Source organism: Phascolarctos cinereus, unplaced genomic scaffold (assembly GCF_003287225.1).
Source record: "Phascolarctos cinereus isolate Bilbo 61053 unplaced genomic scaffold, phaCin_HiC Scaffold_9;HRSCAF=440, whole genome shotgun sequence".
Taxonomy (NCBI): Eukaryota; Metazoa; Chordata; class Mammalia; order Diprotodontia; family Phascolarctidae; genus Phascolarctos; species Phascolarctos cinereus.
This window is the reverse complement of record NW_027556402.1, coordinates 93,430,278-93,456,477: the sequence shown is the minus strand read 5'-3', so window position 1 is coordinate 93,456,477 and position 26,200 is coordinate 93,430,278. Positions and strand designations below refer to the sequence as shown.

The window sequence follows — 26,200 nt, the reverse complement described above, 5'->3', positions numbered from 1 at the left end:
CATGATATTCTAAGGCAAAGGAGCTTGGAATGCAGCCAAGGATCAATTACCCAGCAAAAATCAGCATCATTTTTCAAGGGAGGAGATGGATATTCAATGAAATAGGAGACTTCCAAACTTTCCTGATAAAAAGACCAGAGCTCAACAAAAAATTTGATCTTCAAGTACAGGACTCAAGAAGGACATAAAAAGGTAAATGGGACAGAAAGATACAATATGTTGTTAATAAGGGAGCTGTTTACCCCTACAAGGAAATGACACTTGCAACCTTGAGAACTGTATTGTTATTACACCATGTTAAAGGAGTATACATAAAAGGGTGGATATTAGTTGACTTTGATGTAATGATACAAAAAAAATCTAATCAAGTGGGTTAAATGGATCCAATAAGTGGATCAATCTGATCTTAGAAAATGTACTGAGAAAGGAGGAGGCAGACAAGGGTAAATTACATTACAGGAAAAGACACAAAATCCTATTACAGCAGAGGGAAAGAAGGAGGGGGGAGCATTGTTTGAACCTTACTCTCATCAGATTTGGCTCAAGAAGGGCATAACATAAAGTTAGGTATAGAAATCTAACTTGCCCTATAGGCAGTAGGAGGGAAAAGGGGAAAGAAAAGGGAGGGGGGAAAGAAGGAGGGAAGAAGCAGTAAGGTAAAGGGGAAGAAAAGGGAAAGGGATAATAAAGGGAGGAGGGACTGAAGGAGGCAGTGGTCAAAAGCAAAACACTAGTGAAGGGGGAAAGGAAAAAGGAGAAAGAAAAGCATAAAGGGGGAAAAGGATGGAGAAAAAGACACAGATAGTAATCATAACTGTGAATGTGAATGGGATGAACTCTCCCATAAAATGGAAAAGAATTGCAGAATGGATTAAAAACCATAATCCTACAATATGTTGTTTACAGGAAACACATTTGAAAAAGAGTGACACATACAGGGTAAAGGTAAAAGGCTGGAGCAGAATATATTATGTTCAGCTGAAGTAAAAAAAGCAGGGGTAGCAATCCTGATCTCAGACAAAGCAAAAGCAAAAATAGATCTAATCAAAAGAGATAAGGAAGGAAACTACATCCTGCTAAAAGGCACCATAGACAATGAAGTAATATCATTACTAAACATATATGCACCAAATGGTATAGCATCCAAATTCTTAGAGAGAAGTTCAGGGAGTTACAGGAAGAAATAGACAGCAAAACTATACTAGTGGGGGACCTGAACCTCCCCTCTCTGCACTAGATAAATCTAACCACAAAATAAACAAGAAAGAAGTTAAGGAGGTGAAAAGAACATTAGAAAAGTTAGGTATGATAGACCTCTGGAGAAAACTGAATGGGGATAGAAAGGAATATACTTTTTTCTGGCAGTACATGGCACATACACAAAAATTGACCATGTACTAGGGCATAAAAACCTCACAATCCAATGCAGAAAGGCAGAAATATTAAATGCATCTTTTTCAGATCATGATGCAATAAAAATTATATGTAATAAAGGGCCATGGAAAGATAGACTAAAAAATAATTGGAAACTAAATAATCTAATCCTAAAAAATGAGTGGGTCAAACAACAAATCATAGAAACAATCAATAATTTCATTCAAGAGAATGACAATAATGAGACAACATACCAAAACTATGGGATGCAGCGAAAGCAGTTCTTAGGGGAAGTTTTATATCTCTAAATGCTTACATAAATAAAATAGAAAAAGAGGAGATTAATGAATTGGGCATACAACTAAAAAAACTAGAAAAAGAACAAATTAAAAATCCTCAATTAAACACCAAATTAGAAATATTGAAAACCAAAGGAAAAATTAATAAAATTGAAATTAAGAAAACTATTGAACTAATAAATAAAACTAAGAGCTGGTTTTATGAAAAAACCAATAAAATAGATAAACCTTTGGTTAATTTAATTAAAAAAAGAAAGAAGAAAACCAAATTACTAGTATCAAGAATGAAAAGGGTGAAGCTACCACCAAGGAAGAGGAAATTAAAACAATAATTAGGAATTATTTTGCCCAACTATATGCCAACAAATTTGACAATCTTAGTGAAATGGATACATATTTACAAAAATACAAATTGCCCAGGTTAACAGAAAAGGAAGTAAAATACTTAAATAACCCCATCTCAGAAAAAGAAATTGAACAAGCCATTGATGAACTCCCTAGGAAAAAATCTCCAGGGCCAGATGGATTTACATGCAATTCTATCAAACTTTTAAAGAACACTTAATTCCAATACTATACAGAGTATTTGGGAAAATAGGTGAAGAAGAAGGTGTTGATACCTAAACCAGGAAGAGTCAAAATAGAGAAAGAAAATTATAGACCAATTTCTCTAATGAATATAGATGCAAAAATTTTAAACAAAATACTAGCAAATAGATTGCAGCAACTTATCACAAGAATAATACACTATGACCAGGTAGGATTTATACCAGGAATGCAGGGTTGGTTCAATATTAGGAAAACTATCAGCATCATTGAGCATATCAACACAAAACCAACAGAAACCACATGATCATCTCAATAGATGCAGAAAAAGCTTTTGAAAAATACAACACCCATTCCTATTAAAAACACTAGAAAGCATAGGTATAAATGGAGTCTTCCTTAAAATAATAAATAGCATCTATCTAAAACCTTCAGCAAATTATATGTAATGGGGACAGGCTAGAAGCATTTCCAATAAGATCGGGGTGAAACAAGGATGTCCATTATCACCACTGTTATTCAATATTGTACTGGAAATTAGCTTTAGCAATAAGAGAAGAAAAAGAAATTGAAGGCATTAGAATAGGCAAAGAAGAAACAAAGCTATCACTCTTTGCAGATGACATGATGATATACTTAGAGAATCCTAGAGAATCAAGTAAAAAACTACTTGAAATATAATAAAACCCACATAAATCATCAGCATTTCTATATATTACCAACAAAGCCCAACAGCAAGAGATAGAAAGAGAAATCCATTTAAACTTACTGTAGACATTATAAAATATTTAGGAGTCTACCTCCGAAACAAACCCAGGAACTCTATGAACACAATTAAAAAACCTTTTCACACAAATAAAATCAGATCTAAATAATTGGAAAAACATCAGTTGCTCATGGGTAGGCCGAGCTAATATAATAAAAATGACAATCCTACCTAAGCTAATTTACTTATTCAGTGCCATACCAATCAAACTACCAAAATTATTTTATAGAGTTAGAAAAAATAATAACAAGATTCATTTGGAAAAACAAAAGGTCCAGAATATCAAAGGAACTAATGAAAAGAAATGCAGGGGAAGGTGGCCTAGCAATTCCAGATCTTAAATTGTATTATAAAGCAGCAATCATCAAAACTGCTTGGTACTGGCTAAGAAATAGAGGTGGATCAGTGGAATAGGTTAAATATGCAAGACACAGTAATCAGTGACTATAGTAATCTATTATTTGATAAACCCAAAGACCCCAGCTTCTGGGATAAGAACCCACTCTTTGAAAAAAACTGCTGGGAAAACTGGAAAAGAGTATGGCAGAAACTAGGCATAGACCCAAATCTCACACCATATACCAAAATAAAGTCAAAATGGGTTCATGACTTAGATATAAAGGCTGATACTATAAGTAAACTGGGAGAATAGTTTACCTATCAGATCTATGGAGAACAGAAGAATTCATGACCAAACAGGAGATAGAGAACATTATGAAAAGCAAAATGGATAATTTTGATTACATTAAATTGAAAAGTTTTTGCACAAACAAAGCCAATGCAACTAAGATTAGAAGGAAGGTAGAAAATTGGGAAAGAATTTTTACAACCAGTCTCTCTGATAAAGGCCTCATTTCTAAAATATATAGAGAATTAAGACAAATTTATAAGAACACAAGCCATTCCCCAATTGATAAATGGTCAAAGGATATGAACAGACAGTTCTCAGATGAAGAAATTAAAGCCATCTATAGTCATATGAAAAAATGCTCTAAATCATTATTGATTAGAGAAATGCAAATCAAAACAACTCTGAGGTACCACATCACACCTATCAGATTGGCCAACATGACAAAACAGGAAAATGATAAATGTTGGAGAAGATGTGGGAAAATTGGAACACTAATACATTGTTGGTGGAGTTGTGAAATGATCCAACCATTTTGGAGAACAATTTGGAACTATGCCCAAAGGGCTACAAAAATGTGCATACCCTTTGATCCAGCAATAGCACTTCTAGGGCTATATCCCAAAGAGATCAAACAAATGGGAAAAGGACCCACATGTACAAAAATATTCATAGCAGCTCTTTTTGTGGTGGCAAAGAATTGGAAATTGAGAGGATGCCCATCAATTGGGGAATGGCTGAGCAAGCTGTGGTATATGAATGTAATGGAATACTGTTATGCTATAAGAAATGATGAACAGGCTGACTTCAGAAAAACCTGGAAAGACTTTTGTGGTCTGATGCTGAGTGAAGTGAGCAGAGCCAAGAGAACGTTGTACACAATAACAGCCACTTTGTGGGATGACTAATAATGATAAACTTAATCCGTCTCAGCAATACAAGGATCTAAGATATTTCCAGAGGCCTTGTGATGGAAAATACTATCCACATCCAAAGAAAGAACTATGGAAGCTGAATCGCTGTCATTTTTTTTCTCTTCTATTGAGTTTTGTTTCCTATTTCTAAAGGTTCCTTCTATTGGTTTGAAGTTTTACTTACAACTTCAGTAATGTGAAAATATGTTTAATAGGAATATAAATATAGAGCCTATATGAGATTGTGCACCATCTTGGGGAGGGTGGTGGGGAGGAAGGGGGAGAAGAATTTTAAACTCAAAAGCACATGGAAGTGATTGTTGATATATTAAAATAAATTAATAAAATTTAAAAAAAATTCTCATTGATCAGTATACTAAGACACTAAAGAAAATACCTACCACAAAAATGTGGGGAACTGGGCAAAATAGTTTGTTTATGGCTTGTTCCACATCCCTTTACATGGAGGCTGTAATGGGTAAAATGATACCAATGAAAATTACTATGATTTGAGCACTAAATGTATTAAGAGGCTTCATGGGTTTTTCCAAAACAACGTTAAATAACTATTCCTAGGCATGTGATATAAGGGATTCTTCTGGGGTACAGGTTGTTTGACAGGGTCCATTTCAACTCTCATATTCTCTGATTCTGTGATTTTAAAATATCAGTTGGGCTATATATTTCCTAATATCCCTTCCAATACAGAAATTACTTATGAGTCTGTGCAGATAGGCAAAAAAAAAAAAAGGTCTAGAATGATTATCACAAGGTTCGAGTTTGGGACCCTGAAAGGGTCAGGGGGTAAAATCTGAGAGGTACTATTACTTGTGGCCAAGGAAGAACTTACAGTACGTGTTTGCTTTTCTGTGGCGGTTGAATAGTTTAAGTTAGAAAGGAGGGGAGCAAAGCTAAGTACTGTATATCCATGGTCAACATGGAGATTCAAGGTAAATAACAATTTTAACAGGTACTTTTACATAGCTATGGCAGAATTCATGATTTAGAAGACACAATCCTTCAAGCAGAAATACAGAGTTGATGCTAAATTGTCCCCCACTGAGCCATAGAATACTTCAAATCCAGTTGCTATATGGCCATGCGTTTTAAGCATACATCTTGCAAAGGGCAACAGAACATTCTTGCATTTACTGTTTAGTTCCACATAAAGTCAATTTTTTTTATATTATAAAGTGGATAAGATGCTTATAGGAAGGTCTTATTTCCTATTGTTGATGAGCCCTTAGGGCGAAACTGAGTTGATTTTTTTTGGGGGGACTACCATTCGAACAATACAGAACATCCAGAATTATTACCTCTTGCATATTTTGCACATGCACATTTATCATTTTCCTACATCAAGTATTGTTTAATATTTACTGTGTACTCACAGTGTGTACTATATAGAGCCTTACACACACACACACACACACACACACACACACACACACACACTCTTTCTTTTATCTTTTTAGAACATGAATTTGCAAAAGTCGAGGTTCCATATACATATGAAGCATTGTGTTGTGATATTCAGTTTATACTTTAATGGGTTAGAAAGGTAGTTTTCTGTAGCTGGAATATTTTCCAGTAAAGAACTATAAACGTGGATGTTTGAAATTATTTTTAAAATATCCTTCTTGATTAAGTGTTGAGCTTTGGTATTTTGTTGTCTTTGATTTATTAATTTAAGGGAAAAAAATGAAGCTACGTCAGAAATACATGGTGCCTGTGTATTGTTAAATAAATATGATTACAATTGTATTGATGTTTTTTTCAGGCAAACCTAAAGTACTTAACAGCTGTTGCAAGATGAAAATTCATATGTAATAATACATGTTTCCATGGTTTGAGTTCTAATGAGCTTTGGTCAACAACCAATGTTTAATCATGTTTCTCTTCTCAAGAATGGAGTATGAAGAAGGGAAAAAAACAGACAAGAAAATTAAAAGAGGAAACTGGGGAACTATGGCATGTGTTCCAGGACAGTTTTTTGCCTGTTTACAGTTTCAATGAAATTTGATACAGAAACAGTTTCGTCACTTAAAGTAACAAAAACCTTAAAAATTTTATTATTACTATTATTATTATTACAACAATAATGATGATGATGATGATGATGATAAATATAACAGCTGATATATACATAAGGAAGCATAAGTTTACCCTTCATTTGAACGAAGAGCACTTTATTTCTACCCTATCTGGATGTCTGTGCTTTCTAGAGGAAACATAATAATTTAGATGTCTTCACCCAGACACACATACACATATGTTTGTCTCAGGACTTCTTTACATGCTTAAAAATTATTGGGGATGGGAGGATAGAGCCAAGATGATGGCATACAGACCAGGATCTAGCTAAACTCTCCCAACATTCCCCTGTAAACAACTTTAAAATAGCATTCAACTTAAATTTTAGAGCATCAGAGGCAACAGAAGTTTAGAGAGAGACATTTTTTTATTCTAAGACAACTTGTAGGTTTATAGGAGAGGTTTGTAACACCAGGGTGGGTGCAGGCTCACAGCTTGGTAGGAGCACCAGAAGTAGACCTTGAAGGCACCCTCAACAGCAGCAGGAATAGTGGTAGGTTTAGGAGCTCTCAGCACAAAGACGGCAAGAGGATCTGACAATTGGTCAGAAAAAGACCACAGGGGACCCTTTGCTGACACTAGGTATAGCTGGCACTGACTGGCAAGTCTATTGCCCATAAGCAGTTCTGGGTCACAGTTACAGAATGTAGAGAAATGTTTGTGATCAGTCATAAAAGAGCAGGAGCCCTGGTCACAGCTCCAGGAGGAGAGCTAATGTTGGTGGCTGCAGAAGAGCAGGGAACCTGGTCACAGTTCGAGGGCCAAAAGGAGCACTATTACTTTTGTCTACAGAGAAAAAGGGGTAAAGACCAGAGTACAGACCAGGAGAGCATTGATCACTCCTCTCTCTGGAGCAAACGACGTTCAAAGAATTGAAAACTTGTGGACTGACAGAACGAGCTTTGAAAACAGAAGCACAAAAAAGCCTGAGGCTTGGCATAGTGCCTCCCCACCCCCAGGTGAGCAGATTCAAAGTCAAGAAATAGTCTGAGAAAATGAGCAACGTTGCTAGTTCCTAGAATATTGCAAATAAGGGTAACAACCTCACATTGTACTGCTGTTGCTTTGGCAGTGATGCAGTGAGTGAGTGAGAAGGCACTAATTTTGTCAGCTGATGGTAAAATGTGGTGTGAAACTTATATGCAGACAAATAACCATAAAATGCCCACAACCACTAAAGAGTAAAGCTGGAACTGCCCCTGTCTACTTCACTTTTGTGCTCTATTTTTTTTTTAATATTCAAGGTTGCCTTTGACATGCACTTTAACATGATGTTATTTTTATAACAATTCCCATGGTAGAGGAAATACACACTAAAATTTCCTCTTTGCCCTCCTTATTTCCCAAAGGATGGCAATGTGTGGAATCTCACTTTCTTATGATGCTGGTTCAATGAGGGTCAAATATCAAGGACTACTTACTAAGCACATCCTTTCTATAGCAAGTGCACTTTAAAAGTTGTCTGAGAGTCAAAGACAAATAGGTCCCAGGACTTTCTGACTCCAATGTAATAAACAACATGTGACTTTCCATTGGATCATAAGTTATTTAAAGGCAAATTTCCACTTCATTAGTTCTTCTCTGAAATGAACAGCAAGTTGTTTTTACATAATAATTCCTAAACAAAACTTACAGAACCATTTTAACAACATTTTTCAGTAAAACTGATCAGTTGTGCTACTCTTTTATATAGCAACATAAAACTACAAAACAGCCAGCATTTAAAAAAAATGCATCACATCGCAACCTTTTTTTTGGGGGGGGAGGGTTAAATGACTTCCCCAGGGTCACACAGCTAGTAAGTGTCAAATGATTGTTCTGAGGCTGGATTTGAACTCAGGTCTCCCTAACTTTAGGGGTAATGCTCTATCCACTGTGCCACCTAGCTGTCCCTACACATAGTGCTCTTCAAAGACTGATTTTGGCTTATTACAAATTAAGAAGATAAAGTCTCTGATCTGCCAGATGGCAGATAGCCAATGAGCATCAAATTTCCCATGAATCTCAAAGTTAGTACTAGAATGAAATTTATCACCTGAAGCAAAATCTCCTTTCCCCCCCCCCTTGTACTTACATTGATGTCTTCCAAATCTAAGTTATTTAGAACCACATGATTACGCTTCCAGATGATGGGAGGTCTCAGGGCTCCCTGAATAGCACAGGTTAGAACAGCACTCTGTCCAACTGTTGCTGCTGTGATGCTCAGTTTCTGATCTTCAGGCAGGCTCAACTGGATAACCTCTGTGAAAAAAGGTATAGTGTTGTCAGTGTTGATGAGTATATGGTTCTACAAGGTTAATTAGTGCAGAGTTTATGAATACTAGTAATTAAGCACCTTAATTTGAATCAAAGGGGAAAGGCTGCAAATAAAATATAGTAATAACAGATTGTTTCCTAAAGGTCAGTATGACACTGTAATTTAATTGATTGACAAACTTCATCGTGAAGCAGAGAACTAGTCAAGAAGAAAAGCATTTCAGATATATAGAGTTATAATAAGCCTGACAGATTGTACTCAATAGAGACATAAATTATTTAACTGCCAAATCAACATGTTAGTATGTTATCCGCATTGAAATCAAAATGATGTTGTTTATTCACTGTTAGATTTATATTGTAGTAAGGTGAGATCATTGCTGGCTGGCTTAGTGAATATTGCTATAAGTGAATGAATGAAATGCTTCATGATGCTGGGAAACACAAATCGACTTAAACGTAATAAAAGGTGTTTGGGAAATCAAAGGTGAAGAGGATAGATTTTCTTTGCCAAATAGTCATTAAAGGCAGCTCTCTGGCCCAACCCTATTTAGTCACTTTTGAGAAAGTCTCTCTGTTACACAAATTTTCTAACTCCATAACACATATCATATGTTTGACTTTTTGATATGATCTTTTCTGACCAATATGGCTCCATGCTGCTGCTTTGTTAAGCAATGTGAAACTGGGTTCCCTTTGCTAGGATAAGAGAATTTAGAGGAAACAATACAAATATCCTTGTCCTCAGTAGTCAATACTCAAATGGACTTGTGATCTGATTGAAGTAAATATTCCCTTTGCGGGAAAAGATAGCAATCTATTTTATGCCTAACTATATTATGTCACTTTTGCCCGTGTCTTCCCAAAAGCGTCCCACCTGACATGCTGAATTGTTCTTTGTTTTGGTTTTTGACATACAGAGGAAACCAGTGTAGCACATGGGATACCCATTGGTTAACCTTAGCTCTTGCCATACAAATTGTCTTATCTTATTTTTCGTTGATTATAGCCTCACTCTGGCTCTCTTTCATAGTTGGCTTTATACAATGTATTGCAGCATGCTTATATTCACTCCACTCCTCTCCATTGAAAACTCAGTAATAATTATTTTTAATTCCTTTGAAGACTGTTATTCCATGATTTTCATTCAAAAATCATCACCAGCAATAGAATATTGGTATTAAAAATATAAGGGATTTTTAGGGAGAAATCAAGAACTTTCTATTTTTCCTGTAACAATCAAGATCATTCTATTTCACCTGATTAATTATGAGCCCAACTAGTTCATAGGTAGTGTACTTTCAATACACACACAAATACTCTCTCCCTCCCCCCACCCTTCTCCCCCACATGAATTGGCTTTATAGGTTCCATCAAGTTCCAAGTCATAATCTAAGGTCATCACCCACAGTTTAAGAAGTGTTGAAGGGGTCACCAGTGGAAAAAGTTTAAAAAGCCTTGAGGCAACAGAGATTCTTGTCATCCTTGGGTTTTGTTTGTTTGTTTTTTCCTATGTATATGTTTAGGCCAAATTGTTTGAGTGGCTTGGAAGCTCACCCAGAAGATTCTATAATATTCTAGTGCTTCATGCAACTTCCACAATGCTAGTTGCAAATAGGGGTACCTAGAGGGTTTTACTATCTATAAGGAAGATCTCTGTATCTTGGACTGCGTATACCCTTCATTGCTTGAGAGAATATATATGTATCAATGAGTTTACAAATTCACTTGGTATTGTAGTATTATATTTCATTGAAATTGTAAACAGGCAAAAAACTGTCCTGGAACACACCCCATAGTTCCCCAGTTTCCTTTTTTATTTTTCCTCCTTGTCTTGTCTGTTTTTTCCCTTTTTCATTCCTGAGAAGAGAAACATATGATTAAACATTAGTTCTTGACCAAAGCTCATTTGAGTTCTTTTTTTGTTCCTTTCTCAAATTATATCTTTTGACATTCTAATTCTCAACCCCAAGCTTTACAGTTTCAAAACAAGATTTTTATCTCAATGTTTTATTTTAATGTTCAGCTAGCAACTATATCTAGACAAAGCTTGATCCTTACATTTCATTGGAAAGTGTCTGCAAAAGGAAAAAAATACCTTACTTCCGAATTGGGATAGCAGCCCTATGGTAGTATTTATGGTTTCCAGACAAGCAGATACAGCTTTATAATGGCATCCGATATTCAACATAATTCCTTTCACCTGTCAATATCCATCTTTGTTAATAACATGAATGCAAAATGATTTATGGCTACAAAATACTTTATTGCAATAATTCATTTGATCTTTACAAAATCCTTGTGAAGTATGTAATACATGTTACTTCATTGAAAAAGACTTAAATAGGTCTGTAAGCTCACTGATGATAGTACTCACTCCAATTGGGCTATATCATGTCTAAATCTTTCCATAAATGCAGTATAAGGGGCTAAATCACTGTCTTAAGGATCTTCACCTAGGTCTTTTAACATCAAATACGTATAGGAACTTCACAGAGTCGTCCTGGTTCCTGCTACCTGATTGCCCACCTCTATTTATGATCATGTATCTAGATGATATAGATTTAGCCAATTCTTGTACAAAATGCTTTGGGCAATGTTCTGAGCCTATTTTTTCCTCTACTAAATCACTAACAATAGCCTTTTGGGAGATTTACAATTTTCATTCTTTAGATATTATACTGTTGAGTGAATCACATAATAATTGATATATTGAGTATATCCTTGAGGAAAGTACGAGAAATGGGGTGCCATGGAGAGAATAATTAACTTATTTTTTGTTAACTATTATTTTTAAAAACTTGTATTTGATAAAGCAAAATACAGGTTTAAATGTTTTCCTCCAAAGAAATACCTCACAAGAAAATGTCAGTGGTACACTGTTAAATATGTGGCCCTGGGCAGGTCACTTGAACTTTAGAAGGTACCAAATTGGATTGATGGAGGGAGTTTTCTTTCTTTTTTTTTTTTTTTACTTTCTTTTTAAAAATAATTTACTAATTTTTAACATTCTTTCTTTTTAAATTTTGAGTTTTAGGTTCTTTCCCTTTCTCTCATCCTCCTCCATCCACTGAGAAGTCAAGCAATATAATACCAATCATATATATGAAATCATTCAAAACATATTTCCATATTGCAAAAAAAAAAAGTGAAAAAAATTGTACTTTAATTTGTACTCAGGGTTCATCAGTTCTGTTTCTGGATATAAATAGCTTTTTTTTTTTTTCATCATGAGTCCTTTGGAATTGCCTTAGATCACTGTATTGATCAGAATAGCTAAGTGTTTCATAGTTGATCATCATTGCAATATTGTTGTCACTATACACAATGATTTCCCAGTTCTTCTCACTTAATTTTCCATCAGTTTACCATGTTTTTTTTTCTGAGACCACTCCCCTCATCATTTCTTATAGAACAATAGTACTCTATCACAATCATATACCACAACTTGTTTATATACCACAACCATATTCCCCAATTGATGAGCATCCCCTCAATTACCAGTTCTTTGTCAACATAAAAAGAACTGCTATAAATAGTTTTGTGCACATATAGATAGGTCCTTTTCCTTTTTCTTTGATATCTTGAGGGTACAGAACAGTAGTAGTAGTAGTAGTAGTAGTAGTAGTAGTAGTAGTAGTAGTAGTAGTAGTAATAGTAGTAGTAGTAGATCAAAGAGTCTGCACAGTTTTATAGCCTTTGGGTATAATTCCAGATTGTTCTCCAGAATGGCTGGACCAATTTACTAGTCCACTAACAGTTCATTAGTATAACTATTTTTCCTCATCTCTCCCAGAATTTGTCATTTCTGACAAGTATGAATTCGTACCTCAGAGTTATTTTAATTTGATTTTCTCTAACCAGGAGTGATTTAGAGAATTTTTTCATATCACTATAGATAGCTTTGATTTCTTTTGAAAACTGCCTGTTCATATCCTTTGACCATTTATTAATTGGGGAATGGCTCTTATTATTTATAAATGTGACTCTATTCCCTACATACTTGAGAAATGAGACTTTTATCAAAGAAACTTGGCATAAAATATTTTGATATTATTTCATTGTCTATGGTACTTTTATAAAAATGTAGTTTCCTGGATTAAGTCTTTGAATTATATCTATTTTTGCTTTTGCTTTCTCTGAGAGCATGATTGCTACTCCTGCCTTTCTTTTTTACTTCAGTTGAAGCATGTTACATTTTGTGCCAGTGCTTTATTTTCACTCTGTGTTTCTGTTTTTAATTTTTCTCTTGTCCGCAACATATTGTTGGATTCTGGTTTCTAATCCATTCTGTTCTTTGCTTCTGTTCTATGAGCTAGCTCATCTCATTCACATACATAGTTATGATCACTGTGTATTTCCCTCTATTCTATTTTCTTCTCTTTTTATCATATCTCTCCACAAAAATCTGTTCCACTTCTGACCAAGAGAGTTTTCTGATCCAGAATTTCCTTATTCAAATTTAATCACTAGTCTAGTAATCCCTATCCTTATCTCTATCACTTTTATTGCAGCTTTCAAATTTTGTTTTACCTTAAACAAGCTGGTCCTTAAGTCTACTTTCTTTCAGCTGAGATTTCTTCACTTTCCTTATGTACCTCTGTAACTCCTGTATAAGTTTTATGATTTCATTATTGCATATAGGTATATGCATGTGTGCAAAATATGTTTATTTTATCTGTTGTTTGTCTTTCTCAAAGAACTTATGAGAAACACGTAGTAGTAACTTTTTTTAAACAAAACATAAGTGTTTGAAAATAATATTAGGAAAGCAACATTATCCCTACATGACTGCTTATAGAAGATCTCAAAAATGGAAGCGGTGGGGGGAGAGCTGTTTAACTTATCTGGTATACATTAATGATGCTCCAAATATTTTAGCTAAAAATGTATTTGTATTAAGGGAGTTCAATCAGTTAGTACAATTTACTATTCCAAACACCTCTTACATCTTACTTTCTGATTTATTGATTTATTATTATTTGACATAACAGCTCTTTATAAAAAGAACTGATTATTACATTCAATGGAGAGTGGATTAACTACCAACACCCTATACCTGTGTAGTATGCTAAAGTAAATGTGTATATTCCTAAACAACTGACAATCATATGTGGATCCTCTGATAAGAAAGACCAATAGTTAAAGATATCAAAAACAACTTCTTCAGTAATTTATGTAGTTAACTACCAGTCAAATTTTGTGGCAAATGACTTAGGAATATCCCTACTTAGTACTAGTAAAAAACAAAAAAAAACAGGTCCTAGACATCAGTCTATTCTGTGGCAGCAGGACTGTGACTGGCTCTGTCTTTCCCACATTTGAGATTCAGGCAGCTAGTGTTCTTTTTGGGGAAATTTGATAAATGGTGGCTTGCCAAATGACTGCCTTGGAGAGAGACGTATGGCTTCTGACTGGGCAGAGAGTCTAGTACGAAAGATGCTTTTGGAACCTCTATGATGAAGGTAGGTAGTTTGTTCTTGGGAAAAGGGGAGTGTAATTGCATGTTTTGATTAATAAAGTTCGAATGCATGGATTACATTGAGAAGTATAGATCTAATTAGTTTTTACATGGTACCATATGCATGCATCACAAGTTAAACTTAGCACATCCTCTGTCATTTCTTGTCTTTGAGAGCTACCAATGGAACTGAGAGGCTAAATGATTTGGCAATGGTCACAGAACTCATATGTATGACTCTATAAGGACTAACCCTCAGGTCTCCCTGAGTCCAAGATTAATTATTTGTCTACTGTGACATACTGTGACTGAAAGTGTGAGAGAAAAATGTGTCATTAACACCATTATTTCTTTGTCTATTCTTAGTGCTTAGCACTATGTGTTACACTTAATATTTCATGAATGAATGACTGGATGCTTTTCAAATAAAATGCCTTAGGACAAAAACTAACAGCAACTGGCATAATACCATGAACATACAGTAACTGAAAAGTATTATAATTTAATAATTTATCATCAACATTCCTAAATCATAGAAGACTAGAGTCAGGTTGTCATTTCTTTATAAAATGATCATAACAGGATGTCTTATTCCAAATATATAATAATTTGATGTATAGTTGTCACAGTCAATAGTTGAATATTTCCAAAAAAAATTTCCTTTTGAGTCACATGTAAGTCTTTTACATAATCTCTGATAATTTTAATTAAGCCCATACTAATTTAATCCAGTGGTGCTTTGGGAAGGGATTTGCATATTGTAATATTTAGAAATAATTAGAAATAATGGATATTTTAAGATAAATTTTGACAAATAGCTTACAATTATAGGGTAGAATCCCAATTTCAAAAAGTGAATTTAAAGATAGTTTTTTTCTCATGTAGTTTATAACTAAAATAACTTTATTTTATCCAACAAATATTCATACATTATTATCCTTTCAGAACAAACAAAATCTGTGGTTTAGAGGATATTTGTTTTTTTTAAGTGGCTTGGATGTATGCTTTTATAATACTTTAAGTTGTACAAAATTCCTTTTTGATATTTCATATTATCTATTGATCATCCAAAATGCATGTATGTGAGTATGTATACAGGCAAATGCATAAACATAAAAATACATAAACACATCTATCTCTGACCCAATTATAAAAACAGTTATTTCTTTGTGATCTTTGGAATTATCCATTAATGAGTATACTTAACAATTTTCTTAGATAACTAAGGATTAAAAAAGAAAACAGTAGTAAGATTTTATTTCAGATGCAAAAACTGTGACAATCTATGTTTAGTAGGTATCTTTCAAGGTTTTCATAATTATTTAACCTTTTTCAATACCTGAAGTAATCTCTTATTTCCTTATTTCAGATGGATACTACATTAATGAAGTTTGCAACATTGCATCCACCTGTTGGACAGAGTAAATAATATAGCCAGTTTAATCATAGTTGACTAGTAGATAAAAATTAACCTTGGACTCAGTAATATCCAGGTTTGAGCATTACCTCTCATACATACTATGTCTGTGACCATTTCCAAATCATTTAACTTCTCAATAGCACTGGCAGCTCTCAAAGACCATATAGAGAAATTGCTAAACTGCTTCAGTAGAGGAAGTTTCCATATTGGGAGTTCTCTAGATTTACAAAATCACTGATGAATTAGTGGGAAGAGGGAGAGAACTAATATTTCTATAACATTACTGCAAAAATCTTCATCTTCTTGTGGCTGAGCTGATGACGAGAATGCTCTTTGATTTTTAGATAACAGAAACAAAGTCTGTTGCTAAAATTCTGCTCTATTGATTTATTGCAAGATAGAAATAGCCATGATTATTGAAACCCATGCCAATGGAGAACAAATTCTGTAAAACTATAACAAGCTATGAAAGCTCTGAAGAGAAGTTCAGGGGAATTGTTATATTGTTATATAGATATAGATATATGAAACTTTGATACTTCATCAAGAATTTACTTAGTCTGGTAAAAGCTAAATTTTGGTTATAATAGATCTATGCTAATTTTCATAAATTAATATTTATGATTATCCATAGAAATACATGACCTTCACTCTAAGGACAAGCCACATCAACAAACCACATCAACACATCTTTTTAAGAGCTGTACACAAATTCATCTTTTATATCTAATATGAGATTAGAAATGAAAACTTTAAAGAATGAGATATTATTAACATAACAGAGAAAGAACCTAGTCATGGCTAATTTAGACAATTTTTAATTACAAATATGCATTAACTATGCTATATTTTCTTGAAAATAATACCTAGAAAAAAAAAGCCAAGTCTGTCAATGAAAAAAAAAAGGAAAACTACTATGCAAATAAAATTGATAATGTTTAACTCCTCCTATTTCTTTCTTAATTTATCCTCATGTTGTGTAGGATTAGAATTATAGCTTTAAATATACAGGCCTTAAAGATCACATATCTATCTCTCTATATAAAAAATGACCAAAAAATCTATTTTCTCTTCCTCTTTTCTTACCCTCACCTAAGACTGGGAGAAGAAAGGAAAGAAAACAAAACACAAAAATCCCCAATTTTAACAAATATGCATAATCAAGTAAAACTTATTGCTGCATTTTTCATACCACATATTTATAAATACATACACACATATCTACATATACACATATATGTATATGTGCATATTTAATTGCTAAGGCCATGAAAGTGGTCAGTCATTTGAACCAATTTAATCAGAATTAAAATCTAATACATTTTCTACTGTTCTTTTAGCAATATCATTGTATCAGGCAGAGCCAAGATGGCGGAGTGAAAGCAGCAACTTGCTTGAGCTCTCCACCAAACCCCTCCAAATACTTATAAAAAATGGCTCTAAACAAATTATAAGGCAGCAGAACCCACAAAAAGACAGAGTGAAACAAATTTCCAGCCCAAGACAACCTGGTTGATTGATCAGAAAGGTATATCGCTTAGGGCCGGGAGCAGAGCGCAGCATGGGGCGTGCAGGCCGCAGTCAACCTGGAGTAGGCCTCAGAGGACTGAATCACAGGCAGCTGTGGCAGCTTCCAGACCCCTCAATCCACAAATGCCAAAGACAACTTAGAAGGTCAGTGGGAAAAGTCTGTTTCTGTGGTGCTAAGAGAGGAAGGAGTGTTCTCAGATCCACTTCCCCCAGATCACGACCCTGGGGTGGGCAGCGGCTTCCCAAGCTTCCGGCACACAGACTGAGGGGGAATCAAGTGGCTGATCAGAGGGGGATTGCAGGGATCTCTCTGCTGGTGCTGAGGCAGGAATCTCTTGCTTTGCCTGTGCTTGGATCTGGGTCACAGTTCTGGATGGTGGTCCTGGGGTGAGGAGAAGCGCTGGCACGGTGGACCTTGTAGTGGCTGTGGACAGGAAACCTTCTTCAGAGTTCCAGGACAGAAAGGAGTGCTTGTGGTCACTAATAGACCACAGCACAGGCCAGGAAAGGAGTAAACACCTTGCCCCTTATCATACCACCTTGCAAGAACTGAAAATTTACGGGTCCCTACAAGTATCTCTGAAAACAGCTATATAAATCCCTGAAGCTTGGGACAGTACATTCTCCACATTGGAAGCAGACTCTTACCTTAACAAAGAGTTTAAAACTCAAGTAATTGGCCAGGATCATGAGCAAGCAGTGCAAAAAGAGTCAGACTATATTATCTTACTTTGGTGACAAAGAAGATCAAAATATACAACCAGAAGAAGACAACAAAGTCAAAGCTCCTACATCCAAAGCCTCCAAGAAAAATATGAATCAGTCCTAGGTCTTGGAAGAGCTCAAAAGGGATTTTGAGAAGCAAGTAAGAGAAGAAGAGGAAAAACTGGGAAGAGAAATGAGAATGATGCAAGAAAATCACAAAAAACAAGTCAACAGCTTGCTAAAGGAGACCCAAAAAAATACTGAAGAAAATAACACCTTAAAAAATAGCCTAACCCAAATGGCAAAAGAGGTCCAAAAAGCCAATGAGGAGAAGAATGCCCTAAAAAGCAAAATTGGCCAAATGGAAAAGGAAGTCCAAAAGATTACTGAAGAAAATACTTCCTTAAAAATTAGAATAGAGCAACTGGAGCTAGTGACTTTATGAGAAATCAAGACACTGTAAAACAAATCCAAAAGAATGAAAAATAGAAAGACAATGTGAAATATCTCATTGGAAAAACAACTGACCTGGAAAATAGATCCAGGAGAGAGAATTTAAAAATTATTGGACTATCTGAAAGCCATGATCAAAAAAAGAGCCTAGACATCATCTTTCAAGAAATTATCAAGGAAAACTGCCCTGATATAGTAGAACCAGAGGGCAAAATAGAAATTGAAAGAATCCACAGATCTCCTCCTGAAAGAGATCCCCAAAGGAAAACTCCTAGGAATATTGTAGCCAAATTCCAGAGTTCCCAGGTCAAGGAGAAAATATTACAAGCTGCCAGAAAGAAACAATTCAAGTACTGTGGAAACACAATCAGGATAACACAAGATTTAGCAGCTTCTACATTAAAGGACAGGGCATGGAATATAATATTCCAGAGGGCAAAGGAGATAGGATTACAACCAAGAATCACCTACCCAGCAAAACTGAGTATAATCCTTCAGGGGAAAAAATGGTCATTCAGTGAAATAGAGGACTTTCAAGCATTCTTGATGAAAAGACCAGAGCTGAATAGAAAATTTGACTTTCAAATACAAGACTCAAGTGGAACATGAAGAGGTAAACAGGAAAGAGAAATCATAAGAGACTTATTAAGTTGAACTGTTTACATTCCTGCATGGAAAGATGATATTTATAACTCATGAGACCTTTGTCAGTATTAGGGTAGTTGGAGGAAAAAAATTATGTATGTATAGATAGATAGATAGATAGATAGATAGATAGATAGATAGATAGATAGAGGGCACAGGGTGAGTTGAAGATTAAGGGGTCATATCTGGAGAATAAAATTAAGGGATGAGAGAGGATTATATTTGGAGAAGAAGAAAGGGAGATGTACAATGGGGTAAATTATCTCAAAAAAAACAGAAAAGAAAATGCTCTTACAGTGGACAGGAAATGGGGGAAGGTGAGAGGAATGAGTGAATCTTATTCTCATAGGATTTGGCTTAAGGAGGGAATAACATACACATTCAATTGGGTAAGGAAATCTGTCTTACCCTATGGGAAAATAGGGGGAGAAGGGGACAAGAGAGCAGGGGATGATAGAGAGGAGGGCAGATTGGGAAAGGGGGTAATCAGAAGCAAATACTTCTGAGGAGGGACAGGGTCAAAAGAAAGAAAGAATAAAATGGGAGGGCAGGATAGGATTAAGGGAAATAGAGTTAGTTTTTAACAACTGTACTATGGAAGTGTTTTGCATAACTGCACATGTATAACCTATATTGAGTTGCTTGCCTTTTCAGTGAGGGTGGTGGGGAGGGAGGAAGGGAGAAGAATTTGAAACCTAAAGTTTTAAAAACATATGTTTAAAAAAATGTTTTCACATGCTACTGGGAAATAAGAAATACAGGAAATGGGGTACAGAAGTCTGTCCTGCCCTACAGGAAAACAGAAGGGGAAGGGGATAAGAGAAAGGGGGAAGAGATAGAAGACAGGACAGACAGGGGGAAGGGATATTCAGAATGCATGCCATGTTGGGATGGGGGGTTGAGGTGAAAATTTGGAACTAAAAATCTTGTGGAAGTAAATATTGAAAACTCAAAATAAATAAATTTGTATTAGAAAGAGCAAACAAAAAAATAAAAATAAAATATACAGAGAAAGATAAAAAAATATTTTAAAAAAAGCAATATCATTGTATTATGCCAGAAGGCATAAATTCATTGCCATGACCAAGGCCCAGAGACTCAGAAGTTCTGATAGAATTTGAATACGCTAGTAGGAGACATTTTGAAAACCCATGGTAGTTCTTGTCACAAACACTGCTTTACCCTGAAAAGGAAAATGTTCAAGTCTCTAGGGCAAGAAGGGGAATGTTCCATTGTGCTTCTTCCATTGATCCCCTCTGAAGACCAATGTGTCATTCATTGCTAGTACAATTACTACTACAGTGCACTTACAGAAAGTAGAAACAGGTAAACATATTCTTTCCCTGTGGCTTTCTACCTGTACACTAACCTTCTCATAGCCCATCTTGGAGGTTCTGACAATAACATCCAAGCCATTGATTTAATGGATGAGAAAACTGAAACTTGGACAAGTTAAGGGATTTACCCAAGGTCACAATAAGTAAGAAAGTCACAACAAGTAACAGAACTGGAGTCAGATCCTCTGACACCACATGCAGTGACCTTGATAGTTTTTCTACTTCCTGGCTGCCCTAATGATGCATTTCTGAGGTCCTTCAAGGCCCCACTTAGTACTCAACTTTTTCATGAAGTCTTCTATAACTACTCCTATTCTTCAGTAACATTGTGCCTATTACAATTTCATTTAGCACTTATATAGTCTATATATATAAGAGAAGAGGGAAACTACTCCATCCCTAATTCAGTTGATATAGTCACAGGATAGAAGTCCAAATGACATTGTACTACGTGTTAATAAGATGGTAGTGGGTAAAAAGGAGAGAACCTTCAGCCTCAAGACCATATTCCCCTCCTCCCACATTCTTGATGGGGTGGTGGGACCGGTATTCCTAAAGGAAAAGACGATGTCTCTGGAAGCAATCAGTCACATACAGGCATGACCCTGTAATTCCTCAGATACAAGCTATCAGTGTAGGCACATGGTATCTTCCCAAGGACCATGCCTCTGGAAAACCTTTGTACAAACAGAACTATCTTTTCCCATTAACAAAACTTTCTCTGTTGACCCCTTAAATTTTCCCATACATTCCAGCAGCCCAGACCACAGGTATCTGGCCTACTCCAAAACTACTTGCATGTACAGACCACTCCTTAATCCCACCCAGATCACCTAATTGGCCTACTTGACATACTTTCCATTGTTCCTTTTGCGTATACCCATTGGCATCATCTTCATTAGTCTTCAGGTTCCCTAGGAACTTTGCCCACTTTGTTGGCATTACAATAAACTTTGCCATTTGACTGGAAGAGGTTTAAGTGTGTGAATTCACTCCAAGTGATGTTGCCCTTACCCTGACTTTTTGGTGTTCCCAGCACCCCTAAATGTCATCATTCTGAACATTTCCTATTTCTAAACCCTTTACCTGGAATCCATCCATATTCACAATTTCTACCTGTTAAAATCTTTCCCATTCTTCAAATCCTGTCTTAAAATCCACCTTTTACACAAAGTCTTCCCTGAGCCTGGCTAAGTAGATTAATTATCTTTTGAATTCTCATAGTACTCTATCTTTATTACTTTTATGTCATTAAAAAGCATCTTCCAAGTACAGGATGAAAGAAGAATGGCTGATAAGCAGTTCTGAAAAAGAGCCAGTGATCATAATGGACTACAAGTTAAATATGAGGCAGTACTATGATATGGTAGACAAAACTCTAGGACTCCATTAAGAGAAGCATAGTGCACAAGATTAGAGGCCTGATAGATCTGCTATATTTTCCCTTGCCATATCACACCTGGAATATCGTGTTCAGTTATTGAAACTGAATTTTAGGGTGGGTGTTATTAAGATAGAAATGATAGAAATGATAGAAACAGAACAATCAGGATGGTGAAGGGCTTCAGTAAGTAGTATGCCATATGAGGATCACCTGAAGAAATGGGCCATTTAACTTAGCGAAGAGGGCTATCACAAGAAAGGAAAATTAAAAGTATTTTGCTTAGTTCAAGAGGCCAAATTAGGAGCAGTGAGCAGAAGTGACAAAGAAGCATATTTTGATTTTTTTTTATTAAGAAAAACATCACTAACACTTAGAGTTTTATAAAAGTGTGACAGGAGATGAGTTTTTCAGTATCAGGTTGTAAAGGGATTGCATTCTTAAGCATTGGTGGTACTAGATGGCTTTGGAGATCATTTCCAAAATTTAGATTATGTGATCCTTCCCATAACGGTGGGTTGCGAGTAAACTTTATCTCCCCATATTGACTTATAGCTTGGTAACTTTAAGGCCTATATCTTTTTTATTTTTGTACCATCTTCCACCCCAGTTTTGGTTGTTATCCTTCATCTTCGAAGAGGACCAAAATGACATCACTATTCTAGAGTCAGTTTCAGTGTGTCCAACTGTGGCTGATCAGAGCAATGGGAGCTCAGAATATTCTACCACAGACAGGGCACAAACAGTACATGTGAACATTTGGGGTGGATTCATTAAATTTGTGCATCTCACACTTCTCTTGAGCTATTTCAATTTTGCTTTGCTCATAGAGCACAGCCATGTTCGCATGCCATGCTGAGTGGTCCTGTGCCAGTGTCTCCCATGTCACACAATCAATCCCAAAGTTCTTATGGGAGACCTTAAGGGTGTCCTTATATTGCTTCTTCTGACCACCATGTGAAAGCTTGCCCTGTGTGAGTTCTCCATAAAACGGTCTTTTAGACAAGAGTATGATTAGCATTTGAACAGCCCATATGAGCTGCACTCTCTGAAGGAGAGTTCTAACGCTTGGCAGTTTAGTTCAAGAAAGGACCTCAGTGTCTGGTATCTTATCCTGCCAAGTGATCTTCAGAATCTACCAAGGACAATTCAAATGGAAGTGATTCAGTTTCCTGGCATGGCACTGGTATACTGTCCAGGTTTCACAGGTATACAACAATGAGGTCAGCACAATGGCTCTACAGACCTTCAGTTTGGTAGTCAATCTGATACCTCTTCTCTCCCATACTTTCCTTTGGAGTCTCCCAAATACTGAGTTAGTTCTGATAATGTGTGCGTTAACCTCATTATCAATGTGTATATTCCTGGAAAGTACAACTACCAAGGTAAGTGAACTTATCCACAGCATTCAGAACTCAAATGAATGTATATAAATTAGGCTATATGCAAGAAATGATCCTGAAATCTCATTTAGAGATATTTGCCCGCTTCTAAACCTAAGTTTTCTATTTTCTTTTTCTAAACAGGTTTTTTTTTCTATTGGTGAGATAGTAATACGCCCAAGGTAGTTATTTGAGCAAGCTTTTCTACTATTCAATTCTTTAACAAAACAAGTCCCCTTTGCTTCATGAAGACCATGACTTTGTTATGCCTCATGCTCATTTCTTGGACACATTTTATCAATCAAAACCTTCACTTCATTGTTTCCTTAAATTGGTCACCAATTGCTATGCTGTTAGCCTTGAAAAATTCAGCTAAGCATATCATTGTCCTTTATAAATGAATTATTCCACTGCTAGTATTATTCCATAATCCATCTGCCCTGGTTAACCTCTTTCCATAGCCTGAAATGAATATTCATAGGCTTTGCTTGATCAACTTATTCATGCATTCCGCCTAGCTCCTTTTGGACAACAATACGAAGTTGTGTTATGCGTAATACTATTCAGCATGTTTTCCACATCCTTGGAGGTCATCTGCACTCCATTCTCTCTCAAAAGTTTCCTGTGCAAAGGCCTTTTTCAAGAAGGTATCTGTAGAGAATTCAGTGATAATTTCCATGGTGACTAGAAAATAAAAATGGGCCTTTAGGCTATTTAGAATAGTAATTCACTTCAACAGGGATACACATTTACTCCTGAGATATTAGACGATCACCAGATGGTTTCGTTCTGTCAGATATTATTTTATTTTCAGTGAGGTGCTTGCAGTTCCACAGAAAGAGAGCTAAAATGTTCCTCAGACTTACTATGTTAATGCAGAGTTAACAGGTTTCTGACTTCAATTCACACCTCTTTATTTAACTGGTTACAGATTTCCTAGTAGGTAGGTTAATTATAAAAGTGATTTCAGAAAATACATCCTGTATCAACGTAAGTCAACCAGTATTATGTAGTGAATGTTGTGTGCCTAGAATTGTGCTAGGTACTGCAGTGTGTGTAGAGAGACAGGATAGTAGTCAAAGTTCTAGTCTTTGGAAATCCAAATGAAATACATTTTTTTAATGGTAGAATATCAAACACCATTTTAATCAACCCTTTTACACACAGAAATCTATTAAAAATCTAAATGAAATGTTTTCTAAAGTAAGTCTCATGTTCTCTGGGTGACATATAGGAGAGAGTTATGTATGATTAGGGTAAATGTGAGGCTGATTTCTTTCTAAGTCTCTTTTCCTGTGTTACTGAAAGCTTTTTGTGTCTTCTAGAGACTACATTTTTAAGATTCAGCATTATGATAGTGAAATGAGATTAAAAGAATTCAATGTGAGAGAGTTGTGATTTTGACTAAGGATTTAGGAGTTGAATACAAGGAAGGAGAGAATCTATATTCATCTTCCCTTTAGGTTAACATCAGTTGAACTGAATTAACTTGAACTCAAAGAAAGTATTACATGCTAAAATACGTTCTCTTTGGTTACCTGGGTAGTGGGATCAATTAATATAATGTTCCCTTTCTCCATGCTTAACACTTTTTGAGATGCTTCAGAGGACAAAAAAATATGATGAAGCCAAGTGGAAAGGGAAAAAAAAATCAGTATTTATATAGTACAGTGGATGGAATGTCAGGCCTGGAGTCAAGAATACTCATCTTCCCAATTCAAATCCGACCTCAGACATTTTCTAGCTATGTAACCGTGGCATGTTACTTAGCCTTGCTTGCGTTGGTTTCCTCATCTATCAAACGAGCTAAGGAAGGAAATGACAAAGCACTCTGGTGTCTTTGCCAAGAAACCTCCAAATGAGGTCACCAAGAGTTGGATATGACTGAACAGCAACAACAAATAGTGCCCATTATGTGGTGCATTGCTAAGCACTTTTACAAACATTGTCTCATTTGATCCTCACAATAACCCTGGGAGACAGGTGCTGCTATGATCTATATTTTGCAGATGAGGAAACTGAGGCAAACAGAGGTTAAGTGACTTGCTCAGAGTCACACAACTAGTAAATGTCCAAGGGTATATTTGAACTCAGGTCTTCCTGACTCTAGGCACAGCCCTATATCCATTATGCCAACACCAGACATTCAGAGTTATGCGTCAATTCATGTTTAAAGGCACTTTTTTATGACACATGTAGAGAGTAAAATTACCTAATAATGTCATACTACCTACCTCATATATTTATTGTAAAAAAAGACTTAAGGTATTATACAAATAATATAATATATGTAATACATTATATATATATATATATATATATACCTATATATAAAAACTATATCAATTTCATTAGTTCTAGTTAGAAGTATTGCTATGACCATTTTATACAGCAAAATGGATGCTCTTAGTAGATGTTAAGTGACTTGCCAAGAGTAACTCAGCTGGTGTCAGAGCCAAGATTCAAAATCCATGTCTCTTGACTCCAAGTCTAACCCTATTTTTTTTTTTTGGCTAGGCAGTGGGGTTAAATGACTTGCCCAGGGGTCACACAGCTAGTGTCTGAGGCCGGATTTGAACTCAGGTCCTCCTGACTCCAGGGTTGATGCTGTTTCTACTGTGCCACCTAGCTATCTCACTAATACTGTACTAAATGCATAACTTAATCCTTAAACAGAACTCTTCTTATCAGAGTATCTGATTAGACACGCTAAGATCACAAGACATACATGTTATTAACAAAAAAAAAAAGAATAAATTCCCCAACCAGAACATCTGTTCTCTCAGTTAATATGGATTCAGATAGTAGGAAATTTGATTAATCATGTTAAAGTGAGGGTTCTTGGCATTGTTTTTGTCATGGATCCCTTCGGCAGTCCAATGAAAGCAATGCGTGATACCTTTCTTAAGAGTTTATTTTCTTAATAAATAAAAAATATATAGGACTACAAAGAAACCAATTTTATTTAAATGGTTAGCACAACACACACACACTCATACACACACACAC

The 26,200-nt window shown here is 35.5% G+C and overlaps 1 protein-coding gene across 2 annotated transcripts in view; it reads right to left on the bottom strand.

Moving 5' to 3' along the window:
* Positions 1–26,200, bottom strand: part of FSTL5 (follistatin like 5) — a 948,118-nt gene that overhangs the window by 250,998 nt on the left and 670,920 nt on the right. For both annotated transcript variants that reach the window (XM_020969711.1, XM_020969713.1), the window contains exon 7: positions 8,696–8,862. In XM_020969711.1, coding sequence (XP_020825370.1) covers positions 8,696–8,862 — 167 coding nt within the window. The remainder of the gene's footprint in view (positions 1–8,695; positions 8,863–26,200) is intronic.